Source organism: Gavialis gangeticus, unplaced genomic scaffold, assembly GCF_001723915.1.
Source record: "Gavialis gangeticus isolate Ggan-Ray unplaced genomic scaffold, GavGan_comp1, whole genome shotgun sequence".
NCBI lineage: Eukaryota > Metazoa > Chordata > Crocodylia > Gavialidae > Gavialis > Gavialis gangeticus.
In genome coordinates this window covers 25,675,802-25,693,076 of record NW_017729033.1, presented here as the reverse complement: position 1 = coordinate 25,693,076, position 17,275 = coordinate 25,675,802, and the positions used below count along the sequence as shown (strand labels likewise).

At 39.8% G+C, this 17,275-nt stretch overlaps 1 protein-coding gene across 2 annotated transcripts in view; it reads left to right on the top strand.

Annotated features, from left to right (window-relative positions):
• Positions 1–16,370, top strand: part of HTRA3 (HtrA serine peptidase 3) — a 58,004-nt gene extending 41,634 nt beyond the window's left edge. The window contains exons 7-9 of one of the 2 annotated variants that reach the window (XM_019526415.1): positions 8,937–8,985; positions 13,753–13,848; positions 15,318–16,370. In XM_019526415.1, the coding sequence (XP_019381960.1) occupies positions 8,937–8,985; positions 13,753–13,848; positions 15,318–15,483 (311 nt within the window). In that variant the 3' untranslated portion in view covers positions 15,484–16,370. Of the gene's footprint in view, positions 1–3,624; positions 3,980–8,936; positions 8,986–13,752; positions 13,849–15,317 lie in introns of those variants that run through there. The other variant, XM_019526416.1, reaches the window with a different exon arrangement.
• The last annotated feature ends 905 nt before the right edge of the window (positions 16,371–17,275 follow it).

Here is a 17,275-nt window from a genome sequence, read left to right as displayed (position 1 = left end):
TGTACCCGTGGAGCCAGCAAGGGGGCTGCAGGTGAAGAGCTCCCTCTCTGGGGTCTCTCCCCCTGCAGCAGCCCCAGCCAGGTGGGGAAGGGTTCTGGAGTCTCTCCCCCTCCCAGCTGCCACTGACAGTCATGAGCTGGGGGGGTGGGGTGCATGGCTGCAGAGGGGCTGCTTGGGCAGCCTCCTGGGAGGTGTGCAGGAGCACGCCAGTGGCTACTGTAAGGAGGCCCACTGACCAGCAAACATCTGTTTTGTTTCCTTGTGCTCTAACTTATAGTGTTTTAGGTAAAGCGCAATAGTTAAGGCACTTCTTTCAGGGGCTTTTTGTACATCGGTACTTAGCTCTTCAGTCTCAGGCTGGAACTTGACTCACTGCTTCATCCTTTCCTAATGTTACATTGCTGTACTGTATGCACCATGCCAGATATAACACTGAGGAATGAAAAAATAAATAGAAACCCTTTTATCCTGAGGTACCTAAAACATGTTATAAATTATATCCTTGTGGTCAAAGGTCCTCCTGAGCCTAGTGGCCCACAGGGCTTGTGTGGTTAAGGCACACCAGGTTCTGTAGCCAATAGCACACAAGAGAGCAATGTGGCTACTTCATGTCTGTTTGCCTTTGATTTCCAGGCCAAATGACAAAGAACCCATTTAAAACTGGACTGAATGGAACTGAGCTCAAATTCATGTCTCTGGAGCTACTGCTGTAGCCCTTGTAACCATGTGTTACTAGATAATAATGTCATTATAATACCTAGAGGAATGAACCATTATTTTTTATATTTACTTTTACTAGCACCCAGAGGTGACCAACCAACTACAGAACTATAGGGGGAAAGGGAAATTTTGGCCAAAAATCACTGATGTGCTCATTAAAAGTACAACAACTTTAATATGCCCATTGACAGAATTGACAGAAGTTAGGCTCACAGCTATATGAATAATTTAGCATACAAAATTAATGAATTGGAATGAGCTGGAATTGGAATAAATAAAATACATTTAAGTCAGAGAAATGGTTTAGGTTTTATAAGAACAATATATGGAAGGATGTATCTGTATTTCAACTGTAATTTATCTATTTCATTAACTGCTTGAATATGCATTTCGTAATATGGTGGACTGAGAAGATACAGCTCTGATTCATTCTTCTGTATGGACTTCTGGGTGTCACCAAACTGTGGGGTTCTTTTGATGTCTAAGCTGTTTGGGATAAATTGAAGGCAGGCCACACACAGCTGAGGCAAGCAGTTTTGGCTGACAGCCTGAGAGAGCTCATTATATTTAAAGACTAGGGATTTGAAGGCGATTTCTTGGAAGCAACAGTGAGTTCCATTGTTTGTAAACTGAGAGACCCAAAGAATAGACAGTCTTATACATCAGATGACGACGGGTGGTCTCTGCGATAGATGAGAATTGCAGATGAATTCGTTCACCCTGAGTTATGTTTAGGAATAGATTATGCAAGGAGGCTTTCCCTTCTCTTTTGTATCTTGAAGAAATGAAAAGATTGCACCAAGAGAGGAAGTGACTGTGGAGAATAAGATGTAGACTGCTTTTCTCTCCATTCACATCCACTTTAAAAATGGTTTTGCTGCAGAGTCTACAAAGGATGATAGGGATGATCCAAACCATTGTGATGTTATGTACCTTAGCGGGTAGCAATCTCATCTTGTTTTCACTGCTGTCCTTCATCTACGTATGCTCTTGGTTTACTGACCCTCACTTACGGCATCATTCCAAAGTTAGATGGTACATTCAGCCAAGCAGGGGCCATTTCTTTACTTGTTTTACCTAGCACATCTTCCTTGGAAATGGAGCTGTTTTTAAAGATATTTTTAAAAAAATTCTTGCTATTGCGAAGTCCAGAAGGACTGGTCTTATTTCAGCAGATATAGACATGATGCTATGGAATGTGTTTTCATTTTTTGGCATGTAGGAGTATTTTTCAAGTTTCATATACTTTTGATTATGGCTTTATTTCAGTTGTTTAACTTTGATTTACCCTCAAAATCTTGCTATAATTAAATCACAGGAAATAAGAATCGGGGTGTTTTCATTCTATTGTGACTTGTCGAAAGATAACAAGGGGACAAATCCTAAGAGACTTCACAGATTAATTTGAGGAGGAGGTTTCTTTAGAGGAGACATCCATAGCAGTATTTTATGAGTTTGACCACAGCCTTTTTAAATCTCAATTTTAGCAGGTCTGTATACTGAGTGCAGATTCATGAAGTAGTCAGAGTGAACTATTACAAATAAATACATAACCTACTAACATGAAGAATCAAAAATGTTTATTTAATTAGTCATGAGAAATATTTGAATGAATTGTCAAACTGGAGGGTAATAATGATAATATTTGATTTATTACCTTGATAATAACAACAGCTTTCTTCTATAGTTAGTTAATTATTCAAAACTTTGTAAAACTGTTAACTAGCCTTGAATACCTCAGTAACTTTGGTAAAATCATTCCTATTTCATAAATAGGGAAAATGGAGATGGAAAGCTACCAATTGCAAACTCAAGTGGTTAAAAGTTACCACCTTAACCCATCTTAATCCACATTTAAACATCTGATCAGCAATTGTGAAACCAGTTACTTTCTTAGTTGATTCCCTTTAGGAAACCAAGGCTGCCTATAGAGGTGATTGTTTGCGTTCTAATTAGAGTGCATTAGGGCAGACTTGATTCGTTGAGTCTGCTCCATGTTCTAATGGGAATATTCCAGCTTTGCCTTGCTACCATGTGTATTAAGCCCACCCACATTTCAAAATGGATACAGCGGCACTTTAACTAAGGAGCTTTAAAGTGTCCCTGCAGATATTTTAAGGACGCAGGAGGTCTTAATACGTGTGGCAGTGAGCTGTTTTAATTAGAGCACCTGTCCAAGAACTGCTCTAATTAATCCCCCCACAATCTGAGTACATATATAGGCAAATCTGTAAGTTTGGGTATAATTTCAGAACCGGGACTGAATCTGAGAACTTTATAGAATGATATTAACAAGAGTGAAACACAGAACAGTTACAGTTAGACTAGGGAAAAAGTTTTACCTATGAGGCCAACTAGACATCTCACTGATTAGGTGAATGTGGACCTAACAATACTTTTTAAGGGGTGTATCTACACATGCAATTAATGTGACTGAATATACTCCGATTGACCCAGATGGTAATCCTGACATTACCATCTACACATGCATTTAAAATTAGTAATTGTGCTGCTGGATACCACTTGTACCTGACAGGACTATCTAGCAGAGCAGCAAATTAGTCTACTGCACCCTAATTGCTGCACACATGTAGATGGTGATGTTTTACTGCTCAGCAAATCAGTCTGCTGCACAGTAAAGTGTCTCGTGTATACATGCTCATGTTTTGCAAATTATATTTATTAGTGATGACAATAACAATAAATGGGTATTTCCAAGGAAACACTGATAATAGTCATTAAAGAAGTTCTTCAAAACAGAAGAGATCTCTCCTAATCACATGCAGATCATTGGTCATAGTTTATGACCCAGTTACACTGCTTGAGAAAGTACACAGCATGAGAGGCTGGATTCATTTCATAGAATCTGTTTGGCAGTGGAATATTTTTCTTAAATCATTTCAGGACCATTCATCCAGCCTGCAAGACGCAAAGGGAGCGAGCAGAGAAACACCAGTTTTGCCTGCAGATCACGTAAAGAATGCAGGATTGGTTCCTTCATTAGGTCTTGGTGAATTCCTGACTCACTGAAATCAACTGCAAAACTCTCATTTATTACAAAGGAGTATATTACTCATGTAATATAGTTACTCATGGCCATATGTGTTTGGAGGGCTGGGTCCTTCATCTGTACCTTTCAATAGTGCTTGCTAAAGTGTTGTAGTTGGGAATTTTTGTGCCTTTAGTTCCTTATTTGTCTGCCCATTTTATTGTGTATATTTTTGTAATACTCAATAAAGATGTTTAATATTAAAATGAAGAGGTCCCTAGTATTTGGTGTCATTCTTATGCATCAAAATATCTCACAGAATAGAAAGTTGTTTACACTGCTAATTGCTGTCGGAAAGTTTTGGGCCAGACTCACCAGGAAGTTCCAGCTGCTTTGCAAAACATCACTGACAGAAAAAAAAGACCTATAAACTTAGTTTAACTGATCTTAGTTTAACTGTTTTTTTCCTGTCTGGATCAGCAAAAAGGGTCAGATTCTATTTGTTAGGCACATAACTAGATTTAGGCACCTAAGTGTGATTGTATTTCACTTGGCTGTAGTCCATGAAAAAGTTAATGCACAAGGTCAGTAGCTCCTCCACCTCCTTACTGCTTTCTTTGAAACTCAGTTGTAAAGGTAAGAAGAGCACGTGTTACAAAGTAGATGCATTAATGGATTTTCAGGACTTGAACATTGTGGAATAGAATCTCACTTAAGTGCCTAAGTCCATTTCGATGCCTAAAGTCCCTGACAGACAACTGGTTAATCACTTCTTAAGCAGTGACCTGGCAATATGTTCATTCAATTAATGGCATGATAAAATGATGAATTAGCCACAAAGTTACTACACAAAACATGTGTAATAATTTTGTGGCTGGCTCGTATCAAACCTTGAATTGAAAGTGTGGCCAGTGCCCAGCCTTCGGAGTTCACAGGAGCCTTTCAAGACTCTTGTGTGCCCCAGAGGCTGAGAGTGCCCCTCTGCTGGTCGGAGGTCCCAGCCATGGGAGCACACCATGAGCTTCCCCAGATAGGAGCTCCACCAGCTGATCAGAGCTTCTGTGGCTGGAAGGCTTGTCAGTTGGTAAGAGCTCCCAGCTCCAGGAGTCCACCATGAGCACCGTGTGGTTTGGTGGCTAGGGACTTCAGTCAGCTCACAGGGCTCCTACCTGCATGGTGTGCTCCCAAGTTTGCTACTTGCCAGTGCAGGGGAAGTATGGGATTGGGCTCCCTGTGCACCGGCAATATGGTTAAATGGGATCTGATGTGAGAGGTGCCATCTGCCATGCATTACTGGCATGCCAGGGAGCAAGATTTCTGGAATCACAGATCAGATCCCACAATGCCTTTAACTTGTCAGGAACCTAATTGATGGAAATGAATCTGGCTTAAAGTGTCTAACCACTCAGGTGAATCTGGCACTTCGTGTTTAAGAGACATTTAAATGTTCATTTAAAAGCAATCATTTGCTCTACGATAATCAAGATTCAGATTGAAATTGTTGTACATATATGCAGTTTGATTATTCCAGCATATGAACATTAAAACAAGAAGCCCTAGTTACCCTGGTAAGATGCATGCTATGTTTAGGACCTCTCTCCATTTCATGCTGGCTTTCTTAATTATTTTTTCTTCTTTAAGTGCTCATGAAAGTTGCCAGAATAATGTATCTGGAGACTTTTTATCCACAGAGCAGATGCAACAGCAAATGGCAGTTCCAGCTGCCCTGTTTTGCACTGCCAACACAACTCAATCCTGACCTCAGTGATGAAGTGCTCTGAGTCTCTGTGCCCATTCAGTTCTTGGCTTCTCTGCTGATATTGCCAGGAAGACTGACCATTCTTCTTCCTCTGGTTTTCTTTTTTTGAGCAGAGCTTTGTTTTTGTGACCTTTGACTTGGATAAATGAAGCCTAATGTGCTTTTGCAAACAAAGGAGTCTATGGCTTTTGCATGTTTCAAGGGCTCTAAATTTGTGGAATGCTTAAAAAAAAAGATATGGGAGTTATTTTAGAGGGTTTCTCTGCAGGCCCCGGCACCAGTTAAAATAATCCAAAAAATACCTTCCTTGGTTGCATGTAGTTCATGAGATTTCTTATAAGGATATTAGAAACCAGGTATATAAAAGTAGTTCTGCTGAGGGAATCAATCCCATTTTTAATATAATTTATGAACATGTGGGCATGTCTACACATCACCCTATGGTGACACAGCAATGTGTTACATGTCTGTACCGTGCAGCGTAGTGATCACGTGGGTCTGTGTGTGATGGGCAGCTACGTCACCATAGTAGCATGCTCCCCTGTTTTTAGTGTGCTGCTACGGTGACGTAGTGGTGAAATCTAATTATGTGTTGCGCACACGGCACAGTATACATAATTACTGCACCATGCTTTAGTAGCAAAAGGAAGTACTAAAGCATGTCACTGTAGCAACATTGCCACCCATACAGCGACGTGTAGACACATCTAGTGTGAATATTTATCTTCACTGCTCCAGCAGGTCTCATACTTAACTCCCTAAGAACAGTAATGTAGCTAGGGGTGGACAGGCAAGAATGCCAGCCCTGGGCACCAATTTAAAGGGAGTATTTACCCAGTAGCATCAGAAATGGCTGCCAGTGGGTGGTGAACCCAGGCAATAGCAGAAGCAACCATTGCTGGCTGTGGGGAGCCCGTGGAGCAGTGGCGATGGCAACCATTGATGCCAGGGTCTTTTGAATCTCTGGTAAGATTCTCCCCTGCTGTTCTCTGACCCTTGGCACAACCCTCCACCCCAGCCAGTGCACCAAAATGACCAGTTACATTTCTGCTGAGAGGGATGCAAGAAAGATGAGGCCTTTATGTAGTAACAAACCCTTCAGTTATCACACTTGTTTAAGGTCTTACGTTACATGTAAAGTCAGCACCCGGGAAAACAACATCCTGTCGAATCCACAGTCTTTCTGCTCTTGGCTCCCTATCCTTACCCACTCTTTCCCCTCTTCTGCCTCTACCATGTCTGTGGCTCAGGAAGTCAATCATGCATTGTTTCACAATTTGGTCTCATTCAAGAGGCTTCAGTTGCAACCATGAGAGCTAGATATTATTTTTTAATGAAATTTTATATTCTAAAGAATGTATATGTGCTAATCTGGCCAAATTCATAAATCGGATGCAGAGAATTTGTCTCTTGACCAGAACCTTTGAAAATTCAATTCTAATCGATAAGATTTCTCCATCTGGAGCTTCCTGAAGCTTATATTGCTCGTATCAGTTTCACCTTAAGAAGGCAAAAGAGATTAAACATCCCAGGGAAAATAAGCAAAGATGCTTGGAGGCATGATAGAAAATTGCCAAGAGCTTAAAAAATTCTGCACTCCTTGGGCACATCTACATGTGATTGAATATACTCCAGCTCAATTTGAGCCAGAATCAACTAATCCTGATGGCACTGTCTACATGTGCATTTAAGTACAGTAATGCACCATACTGCCAGATACCGCTTGTATCTGACAGGGATATACAAGCACAGTAAATTAGTCTACTACACCCTAATTGCTGTGCAAGTGTAGACAGTGATGCTTTATTATTCAGCCAATTAGTCTGCTGTGCAGTAAAGCATCTTGTATAGACATGTGCCTTGGGCACTTCAAACTTCCACTGACATTAATGAGATTACTGGGCATGTGAGGAATGCATGCCTGTGTCCCCAAGACTGGGGTTATTTATGCTGGAGTTAAAAGGGACTGCCTATTCCCTCCTTTTTGACCCAGTCTCATAACATGAAACACAGGGATGTTCAAAGAAGCTAAAGTCAGTTACTCTGAGACAAATAAGAGGAAATACTGTCTTATTCAGGATATAGTCAACTGCTGAAGCACTCACAACAGGAAGTATTAAATCTAATTAGTTCATAAAAAAGCTGAATAATAGCATGGCCACTACTGACAATTTTAGCTTCAGGAACCAATAAATTTATGTCTGATTTTTTCCTATTTGAACTTCTTGCAGGTTCAAGCTGGTGTCCTGGTTATTTTCACCATTTTCTTTCATGCCTTTGAAGCAAATACACTGAGCTTCACATAGCTTATCTAGTAGTCTTTCAGCTGCATACTGCTGTCTATCTACATGAATTAGCTTTTGCTGTCATTCAGCACTTTAGCCTCATTATTCAGGTACAGCCTGGGAAACCGAGCAACTCTAAACTTTGGGACAAGTTACATATTTGAGATTATACTAACCTGCTTTGTAGATGTGTGACGAGTCTAAGTTAACTGCTATAGATTGCTTTACAAAAATAAACCCACACACCAGTTTGAAACACTGTGGGATAGCTGCATGAGCTGTGCATTCGGCATAGTCATGTGAGGTGTTCTTTCTGGTCCCTGCTTGGATGACTGAAAATTTTAGGCACCAATTTGCAAACTGTTCTGCATGGCTGGATTTTACAGTATGACCTGCAGGTTACCAAATATGAGCATTGGCAAATATAACAAAGAAATGACTTCCACAGGAAGTTCTCAGGAGCCTTCCCTCAAAATGCTATCCCTTTAGTGTCCTCCTGACTAAACAAGAGGGCTATTAGCTTCAGCACCATGTGATCTCACATCCTGCAGTGTCAGGCCACGAGGGAAGTGTTTTTCCAAAAAATGAAAAAAATCTTACATTCACAGAAGTTTAGGGCTGGAAGGGACCTCATGGGATCATCGGGTCCAGCCCCCTGCTTTGGGCAGGAAAGACTGCTGGGGTCAAATAACCATTGCTTTAAAATTCTTTTTGAATCCTTCTCCTCTTTAAAAACATCTTCATAATGTTGATTTAACCTGCTTTAAAACAAGTACACTATGATATAACATTTTCCATTTTCTCAGTATTTTAAAAACAATGAAAGATTTTTGTGCTAGCAAGTATTTTAGCTTCTTGGAAATTTACAGTTTTTTACTTAAGAAAAATATGTATAGCAGCATAGCGTCTTCCATCGATTCTGCTGATGGAAAAGGGATTTTGCAGAACTAAAATTGAGTTTTTGTGAGCTCTTTTGTAGCATCCATTGTCTCCACAATGGAATTTGGGATGAAAAATCCTTATTCTAGTGTAGAGGTTCCTGGAAGAAGGCATTTATTCTAGTCATTCTGTATTCTTTGCAGTATCTGTATTGCAAAGTTTGATATATTATGTTTGAATTTCTTGCACAAATGTTCTTTTGATTATTTACTTAAAATTCTTAAATATACCTCCTCTTTTCCAGATGGGAAGAAGCGCTTCATTGGCATAAGAATGCTGACAATAACACCTGCGTAAGTATTTTTAAATATAGGCTGCAATGAGGCACATACAGTTTATTATGTATTTCCCGAGCAGTAGTTCAAAGCTGCTAAATTCAGAATTCTACTGAATTAAACTGCCACAGAGCCTAGATCTGTGTGTAAGCTTTAGCAAAGTTTATGAATATTTTTAGTTCTCAGTATTGAAATTTATGTTCTGAGATCATTAAATTTGTTGTGTCTCAGTTTTCCAAATCCTGACATTGGTGACTATATTCATTAATGAGTGATCTGAAAACTTTCTTGTTCTGGTTTTCCTAGTCAGTTGATAATCTTTTAGAACCCATTTCCTTTTTTCATAAGTAAAGCAAAAGTTGTATTAATGGCTAGTTTATAATAAGAAATACAACATTTAACCATTAGGCGGCTTACTACCTAACATAATTCAGAACCCTAAGTTAGGTACCCAGGCTACCCCACATGAGACACTACTGCACAGTGGTTACCACACATTTTATTTAGTACTTGATTTTACTGGCAACCAGAGTTACTGCACAGTCTTTTAAGTGACACTACTGAGCAGTAACCTAATAATACTGCACAGTAGTGTACTAGCACTGTTAGTGCTGTGACATGTTACTGCACAGTATTATTTGACTACCGCTCAGTCACTGTCTCATGTAGATTTGTCCACCATGAAGGAAGATCTAGGTAGCTAAAACAACATTGAGACAGCAGCATGTAGACTACCAAAGCCATCTGTAGAACCTCCTAAAGAGAGGCATTTAATTCTGAGTTGGAGGAAAGACCCTCCCTTAACTCAGATTCATAGCTGCAAGCCTTTCCTTCCACCCTACAACAGATCTAACAATGAAGGCAATAGGTCGCTCGTATATGAAATAGTCACTGGAGAGGGCGATGGGGCCCAGATCTCCCAGGTGAATATGTATGCCATTAGGTTATAAAGAAAGACTATTAAATAAATATCTCTCTTTTTGTCCTCCCCTACCTCCATAATGGATATTCAAGTACTTGACACAAAGTGGAAGACTGAAAACAGAAGAAAATGAGGTAGCCCCACACATACCCTTATAGTCCAGTGGTTAAGAGTGTCTTTGTGAGAGATGTGGGTTCAAATATCTCATCCACCTCAGACAGGAGAAGAATTTGACCTGAGTCTGCTAAATCCCACTGAAAAATCATATTATCTAATCACTTCTTTCTGGCTACCTCTTGTGTGAAATTAGGTTTGCTCCCATTAGGGAAATTCTGGATTGAATAAGGAGCTCCTGGTCTGTGAAGCTTCTTGGTTAGGGAGTTGTACACATGCCCAATGCCAGATACTTGTGTGCTTATGGGATTAGGCAAGAGGTGAGCAGATGTCTGGAGAAGGCCAGAAGTAGATAAACATTGGGTTTAGGTGCCCAAATCCTTCTTGTGAATCTAGCCCTTGAAATAAAGGCAGTACTTTACCATTAGTTCAGCTGGGCTAGGGACAGACATTACACTTAAACTGGTATAAGTGATTGGAAACCAGGTCAAACTTGTAACACAACCAAAGTTCAATGCAAATGGACCACACAGACCAATGACTGAAATGAGATTATTAGACCAATGACTGAAAATTGTTTAAGATAAACCTGGATGAATGTAATATCAGACTTAGCTGATTTAGGTTAAGTGGATTTAGGTTTATGGAATTTCTGTCCAAGATCCCCTTCAGAGTCAAGTTAACTCACAGTTCCTCAGCATCCCAGAATGCTTTGCACCTTCTTCACAGGGTAGGTGGGTTAGCCTTGGCCCAAGCTGTCTGTTCCAGCTGAGTAGGGAGGCATGCTTTAGCACCCCCTGGCTTTTGGCCTGAGACACTGCAGGCATGTAGCTGCATTTCTTGAATCAAAAGTGAATGTCTCTTCACTTGCTTCTTGGTTCAGTCAGTTTAGACTAACCTGTGAAGATTGAATAGATTCACCCTCAGGCTTTTTGACTGTCTGTACTTAGCCCAAAAGTGCAGGTGCAACACCTTCACCTCTGTTCACCTTGTTTCAGTTCACCCTTAAAAAAAATCCATTGGCAGTTAAAATCATAGAATCATAGAGAGGCAGGGCTGGAAAAGGACCTCCAGAGGTCATCTAGTCCAACCCACTGCCTGAGGCAAGATCATCCCTATCCAAACAATCCCATACAATCCATAATCTAAACTAAGACTACTACTAAGACTACTAATCTGATACATAAAACTACTGTCAACCCTGATAAAACACAGACCTAATACCCTAACCAACCACAGGTAAAGCAGGAGAACCAGGGCAGCCAATATCATGCTTTTATGAAATGTCAATATATGCTCAAGAAATCCCAGGTAGAGGGCCATGTCCCCTGCTACAGAGGAAGGCAAAAACCCCACAGTCTGTACTAATCTAACCACAGGGTAAAATTCATTCCTGACTCCAAATATGGTGATCAGTCTGACCCTGAGCAGAGGGGCAAGACCCCCTAGCCAGAAACCTCTGGCTATTGGCCGAAGAGAGGCAGTATTGGCACATCCCAAAGTCCCCAGGCTTGGCTGTAGCCAATGCTTCTGAGGGAGGCTTAAAAAACACCCTAACATGCATAACAGAAAGGGGGGAGAGAGTGCAGGGCGACCAACAAAGCCCAAAAGCATATAAAATACCCATAGTAGAACACAGGTGTGGTTGCACCTAGATTATCTCTGATCAGTGGCTGTCCAATTTCTTGGACACGTTCAGCAATGGAGAGTCCACAACTTTCCTAGACAGTCTATTCGACTACCTCGCTGTTCTAACAGTGAAGAAGTTTTTCCAGATAGCCAATCTAAACTTACTTTGTTACAACCGCAAGCCATTAGTCTGCATCCTCCTCTCTGAAGCAAGAGACAAAAGGTGTTTTCATTGTTTTTATGACAGTCCTTCAAGTATTTGAAGACTGCTATAATGTCCCCTCTTAAGTGACTTTTCTGCAAGCTGAACATGCCTCTCCTCATCTGACTTGCTTTCCAAGCCTTTGATCATCTTTGTTACCCACCTCTGGACCTTCCCTAACTTCTCCAAGTCCTTTTTAAAACATGGGACCCAGAACTGCACACAGTACTTCAGATGAGGCCTAACCAGTGCCAAGCAGAGAAGTGCTATCACCTCCCATGTTCTGCACCTAATGCTTTTATTGGTGCATTGCCTTTTGTGCAGCTGCATCACACTGCAGACTCGTATTGAGTCTGTGATAGACCAAGACGCCCACATCTTTTTCCATAGTGCTGCCATCCAGCCAGGTGTCACCCATTTTTTGAGAATAAAAACAGTACCTTAGACTTTTCTCTGTTCATTGTATCAAATATGCACCAGAAATTTTAAAGTTTCTGAACTATCACTGGACAGCAAATGAGAGCTCTTATGATAACACTTTTTCCTACCAGTAGCTAGCATGGCAGAGAATTGTGTAACTAAACAATATAATTTGCAGCTGGTATGTTAGCTTAAACAGTTCGTTTACTCAGGTATATTATTGCTGTCTCCTCATCTTGGGACAATATAACTGCATTCATTCCTACCCCAGTTAACAAGCTGGGGTTCTGTCCTTGAATACCAGGACAGACCCATTCAGTGTGAGGCTTACTTCATTCAAAGGGTCTAACAAAATATAGTGAGAGATAGCTAGGGTCATTCTCAGTAAATAGCAGTTCATCTGTGTGTATTTAATTTTATTAACCTCTTGAGGGAAAATATGAAGCAGCTTTTGAAGTACTGTTGGCTTCCTCTGTGTCTGACTGCATACCCACAAACTTCCACTCTGATGTGGAGCCTAATTCAACCATGAAATGCATTGAGTTTGGAAATCTTTCCACCCAGAGATGAGCTTAAAGCAATAATGTACTGAAGCTTCTACCTAGTCATCTCCAAACATGGGGGAATATGGGTGGTTTCAAATCTGTATTTTGCAGCTGGTTCCTATCTCTTGAATGAGCCAAATTCAAACAACCTGAAATCAGGGAAAATACTGTAAATGGAAGCAATATTTGTCTTGAAAAATACAGAAGTCTGTGGACTAGACTTTGGTTTGGCTGTGGCTTAAATATAGCAGAATCCTGGTTGACTATTAGTTATCAGAAGTGTCATGTTTTATACTAAGGAAAGAAATGCAAAACAAACTAGACTATTAGCAAGACTCTACCTTATTGCCACAGTGAATGTTACAATGTCTTTCTTGTCATATGTGTACAGCACCTAGCACAACTGGGTCTTGGCCTCACCATGTTACCAACCAGAAAACAAACCATACAAGTTATTTCTGTACATGTTTTAAAGATCACAGGCGTAGTCTAAGGTCCATCCTAGGCACAGACTGCTCATCAAGGTAGTGTGGTTAAGTCATGCTAGTTTCTGAAGCCAATGTCAGGTAAGGGATTGTATCTGGCTGTCTTTAGTTCCTTAGCCCGATGGCCAGGTATCTTCTCAAAGCTGGGTTGACTGAGGGCCTTCTTCAGCACAAGTCAGAGAGAGCGAGAGACTTGCTGTTGTGTCTCTGTCTGTTTTTAAATGCCCGAGCTGTTTTCTCATTTCCTTTGCCAGATATGTTGTTTCATACTAATAAATTGTATCTTTTATAAAAATATGCTGCACTGGTTTCTTTATTGAGGGAAATTTGAAGTGGATGATATTTAAGTTAATTAATAGGTATTTTTGACACAGAAAAAAAGATGAGAAAAAGGAAATATATTTGAGTATCATTTGTCTTTAAAACAATAACTGATTCTAATATTATAACACTATACTTTTCTCTTAGTCTGGTGGAAGAACTGAAACACAGCAATGCTGATTTTCCCGATGTCAGGAGTGGAATTTATGTACATGAAGTTGTTCCAAATTCACCCTCTCACAGGTATGTAGAATCCAAAGCAAACATCATTTTCTTCACCTTGTGAGCACTTGCCTAGCAGAAACCGACAGGCAGCATCTACATTTATATTCAAGGACATGCTCCTTCTTGTTTGCATTTTATTTCCCAAATTTATGTGGGATTTTTAGTAAGGTGACATTAAAAATGTTTATGATTTGGATTCTAATCGCATGCATTTATAACATCACCATTGCCGTGGATAGCATTCTAAACTATTTTTGACTCTAAATAAAAGACCCTAAAGAGGTATATATCATATTGGTATTTGAATGGCAGAATAAACAAACCTTTCATATAAGTGAGGACACTACTTGTCAGTTTTTATTAAATAAACATTTCCCTATGTTCCCTGTTATGATGACAAAGTAGTTGTCAGCTTGAATTTTCTGCTCTATTGGATCAATTTTCACATTTTATTTCATCATATTAATAGTGTCCTAACCCAATACCTCATATTGGAGAAAGGATTTTTTTTTTTTTTCATGTTTTCCATCCATCTGAACTTGGGGATTTTTACTGGAATAAATAATAAATTTGGAGGGCGAGTAAAAAAAGTCTGTATTTTAAAAGAGGGAAAAAAAGAGAAGAGAAAACATATTTACCCAACCAATTGGTAAGCACATGTTGTCTGCTTCAGAATTTTTTAAGAGTACATTTAATTTCCAGAGCACTCACTGAGCACATCTACACATAACACTTAATGTACAGTAGCCTAATAGCACTGCACAGTAGCATACCAGTCAAAAACCATGCTAATACACTACTGTGCAATGTTATTAAGCTATTGCACAGTAAGTATCACAAAAAAACTGCCCCAGCGCTGCTGCACAGTAGCTGTAGTTACTGCGCATTTAGTTTAGTACTTCATTAAGCAAGTACTAAACTAAATGCGCAGTAACTATTGCACATTAATGAACATGTAGACACGCCCATGTGTACTTTATAAAACAGTCCTGTGGAAAAAGATGGTATAAGCCATTCACTAGTAAAATTTATGCTTATGTTGTGATATGTGCTGAAGTTTTGAGAGAGCAGTTCCCAATGAAAACTGCTTTATTTTGTCTATTTCAGAAGAAATATCTTCAATAAGATTCTTGTCTCATTTTTCACTAAGCATGGCTAAGCCATGCTGGCTTCCACACACGACAAAGTCTGGCCCCTTTAGACTCCAGAGCCCACAGGACAATATACACCCACTACATTTGGTTCAACTGGCATAAGTCCAGAGCATTCCTTTGGAACTGTAACGAGATGCCTTCACTGGCCTAGCACCACAGCAATGAGTACCACCCTAAGTTAAATTTGTCCCTCTGGAAGAATCCACTTGAATAGCTGAAATGAAATTTAAGTTAATTAAGTGATACATAAACCTTCTTCTAGCCCCCTACACAGAGGTGAATTTCATGCCCTTGAATACAAAACATAACTTTTTCTTCTTGTGCTTTATGCAGAGGTGGGATCAAAGATGGAGACATCATTGTCAAAGTAAATGGACGACCTTTGATAACTACCAGTGATCTCCAAGACGCTGTGATGAATGAGTCCCCTCTACTACTTGAAGTTCGAAGAGGAAACGATGACTTGCTATTTAATATTGAGCCTGAAGTTGTCATGTAAAATCAAACTGAAGAAGCTCACACCATAATTAAACTCACTTATTCTGGACCATCAGATACCTCCTTTCCAGCTACAGTAATTATTCTTCCTATTGACTTATGACAAGGTGGACAAACTTGATTGCCTGAGCCGTTTCTATACATTGCAGCTAAACAAAATTGGGTCACAAAATGAAAACATAGGTTCTGATTTTAAATTACTCTGCAGATAAAAGACGTGTTTGTGGGAAAGTAAAAAAAACAAGTACCCCAAACTGTGCATATTGGGTATATCTGAATATCACCATGGAAATGAGCTCCACCCTGGTGCTGTAAAGTTAACAGTAATGTTACCATTAGTTGCAGAGCTAGCTCTGTAACTTGAAAGTCCAAAACCATAAGCAAACATGGTACAAAATTGGGGAATTTAACCTTGGATGTTTATAATGAGGACTTATCTGTGATATAATTAAACTATTCTGACTCAGAGGTGAGCTGTTTTTAACCTTTTTGAATGTGAAATTAGTATTGGCAAAGCTTATATTTGCCCTTTAAGCTTAAACATTATATGTGAATGCAGGTAGGGAAAAAATGTAAATATCAGAAGAGGTGAAAGTGGTAACAGGCTACAGAGCATTACACCTAGGTCATGCAATTTTGGACTATGGTAAATGATTCTTATAGAATTAATGCGTTTTATATAAATCAAACCAATGTGCAGAACAAAATTAAACATTTGAGAAGGTGCACAGTATTTTTACAGTTTTTTTTAAAGTCATGGTACAAATTAGTTTTGCATTTTACTGGTAAGCTTGGCTGTCAAATTGATATACTACTTATGGCTTGTACTGTATATGTTTCTACTGTAAGGGAATTAAAGTTTACAATAATAAAATTTTGCTTTAGTTATCTGTTAATCATTATTTTTCAAATAGTCTCCCAGACAGAACAAGGTTCTTCAAAGAGCTAATGGTGTTAAAGAAAAATTGGGCTGTGATAATCCTAAAAAAGGCTGCAGAAACCTTACTTTTATTGCTTTATCATTCTTTTGCTAAAATTGTGCCCTAACTTCAACTATGATTATTAGGAATACCTTGCACACGTCACAAGTCGCTTTTTTACCAGGTTATTTCCTAATTATTAATTCTGCTTGTTCTCATCCTTTTTGTATTCTGGGAAATCCTCCAAAACTTTTTTTAATTCGGTGGGACAATGGTTGAGAACCATTAATGTTTTGCTCCAGCTTATGTCAGCAGTTCTCAACCAAGGCCCTGCTGCCACAGCCATCTAGAACTGCCCCATGTGACTCATGCACAGGCAGATGAGCCTAAAGCAGGCTGGAGTGCTAGCTCTTGCTTCATCCCTTCCCTGTCTGGCCCTCTGATGCTCCTCAGAAACAGAGGCATGTTCCCTCTGCCCCACACATCTCTGTTTCTAGCAGAAGTGTGGGAGGTTGAACTGGGACTAGACTGTCTCACTCCTAAAAGGGTCTCCCAGCAACCTTAGGTGACATGGCACCCAAGTTGAGAACCACTGCTCCAGCACTTCCCATTGTGCTAGACCCTAAATACACTCAGCAAGAGGCAAATAGTCCCATTAGCTCTATTTTAGAAACAGAGATTATGTGATTTACGCCGTTAGCCTAGGGCAAAGCCAGGAACTAAATGCTGGTCATCTAACCCCAAACCACCGCTACCCAAGGAATTTCACTTCCATTTCCAAACACATGTAATGTTCAGTCCATGTCTTTTGTCTCGTCTGGAATCTTTTCTAAAACTATTCAAACTTTTTAAACTTCTGTGTTGATTCTGCAA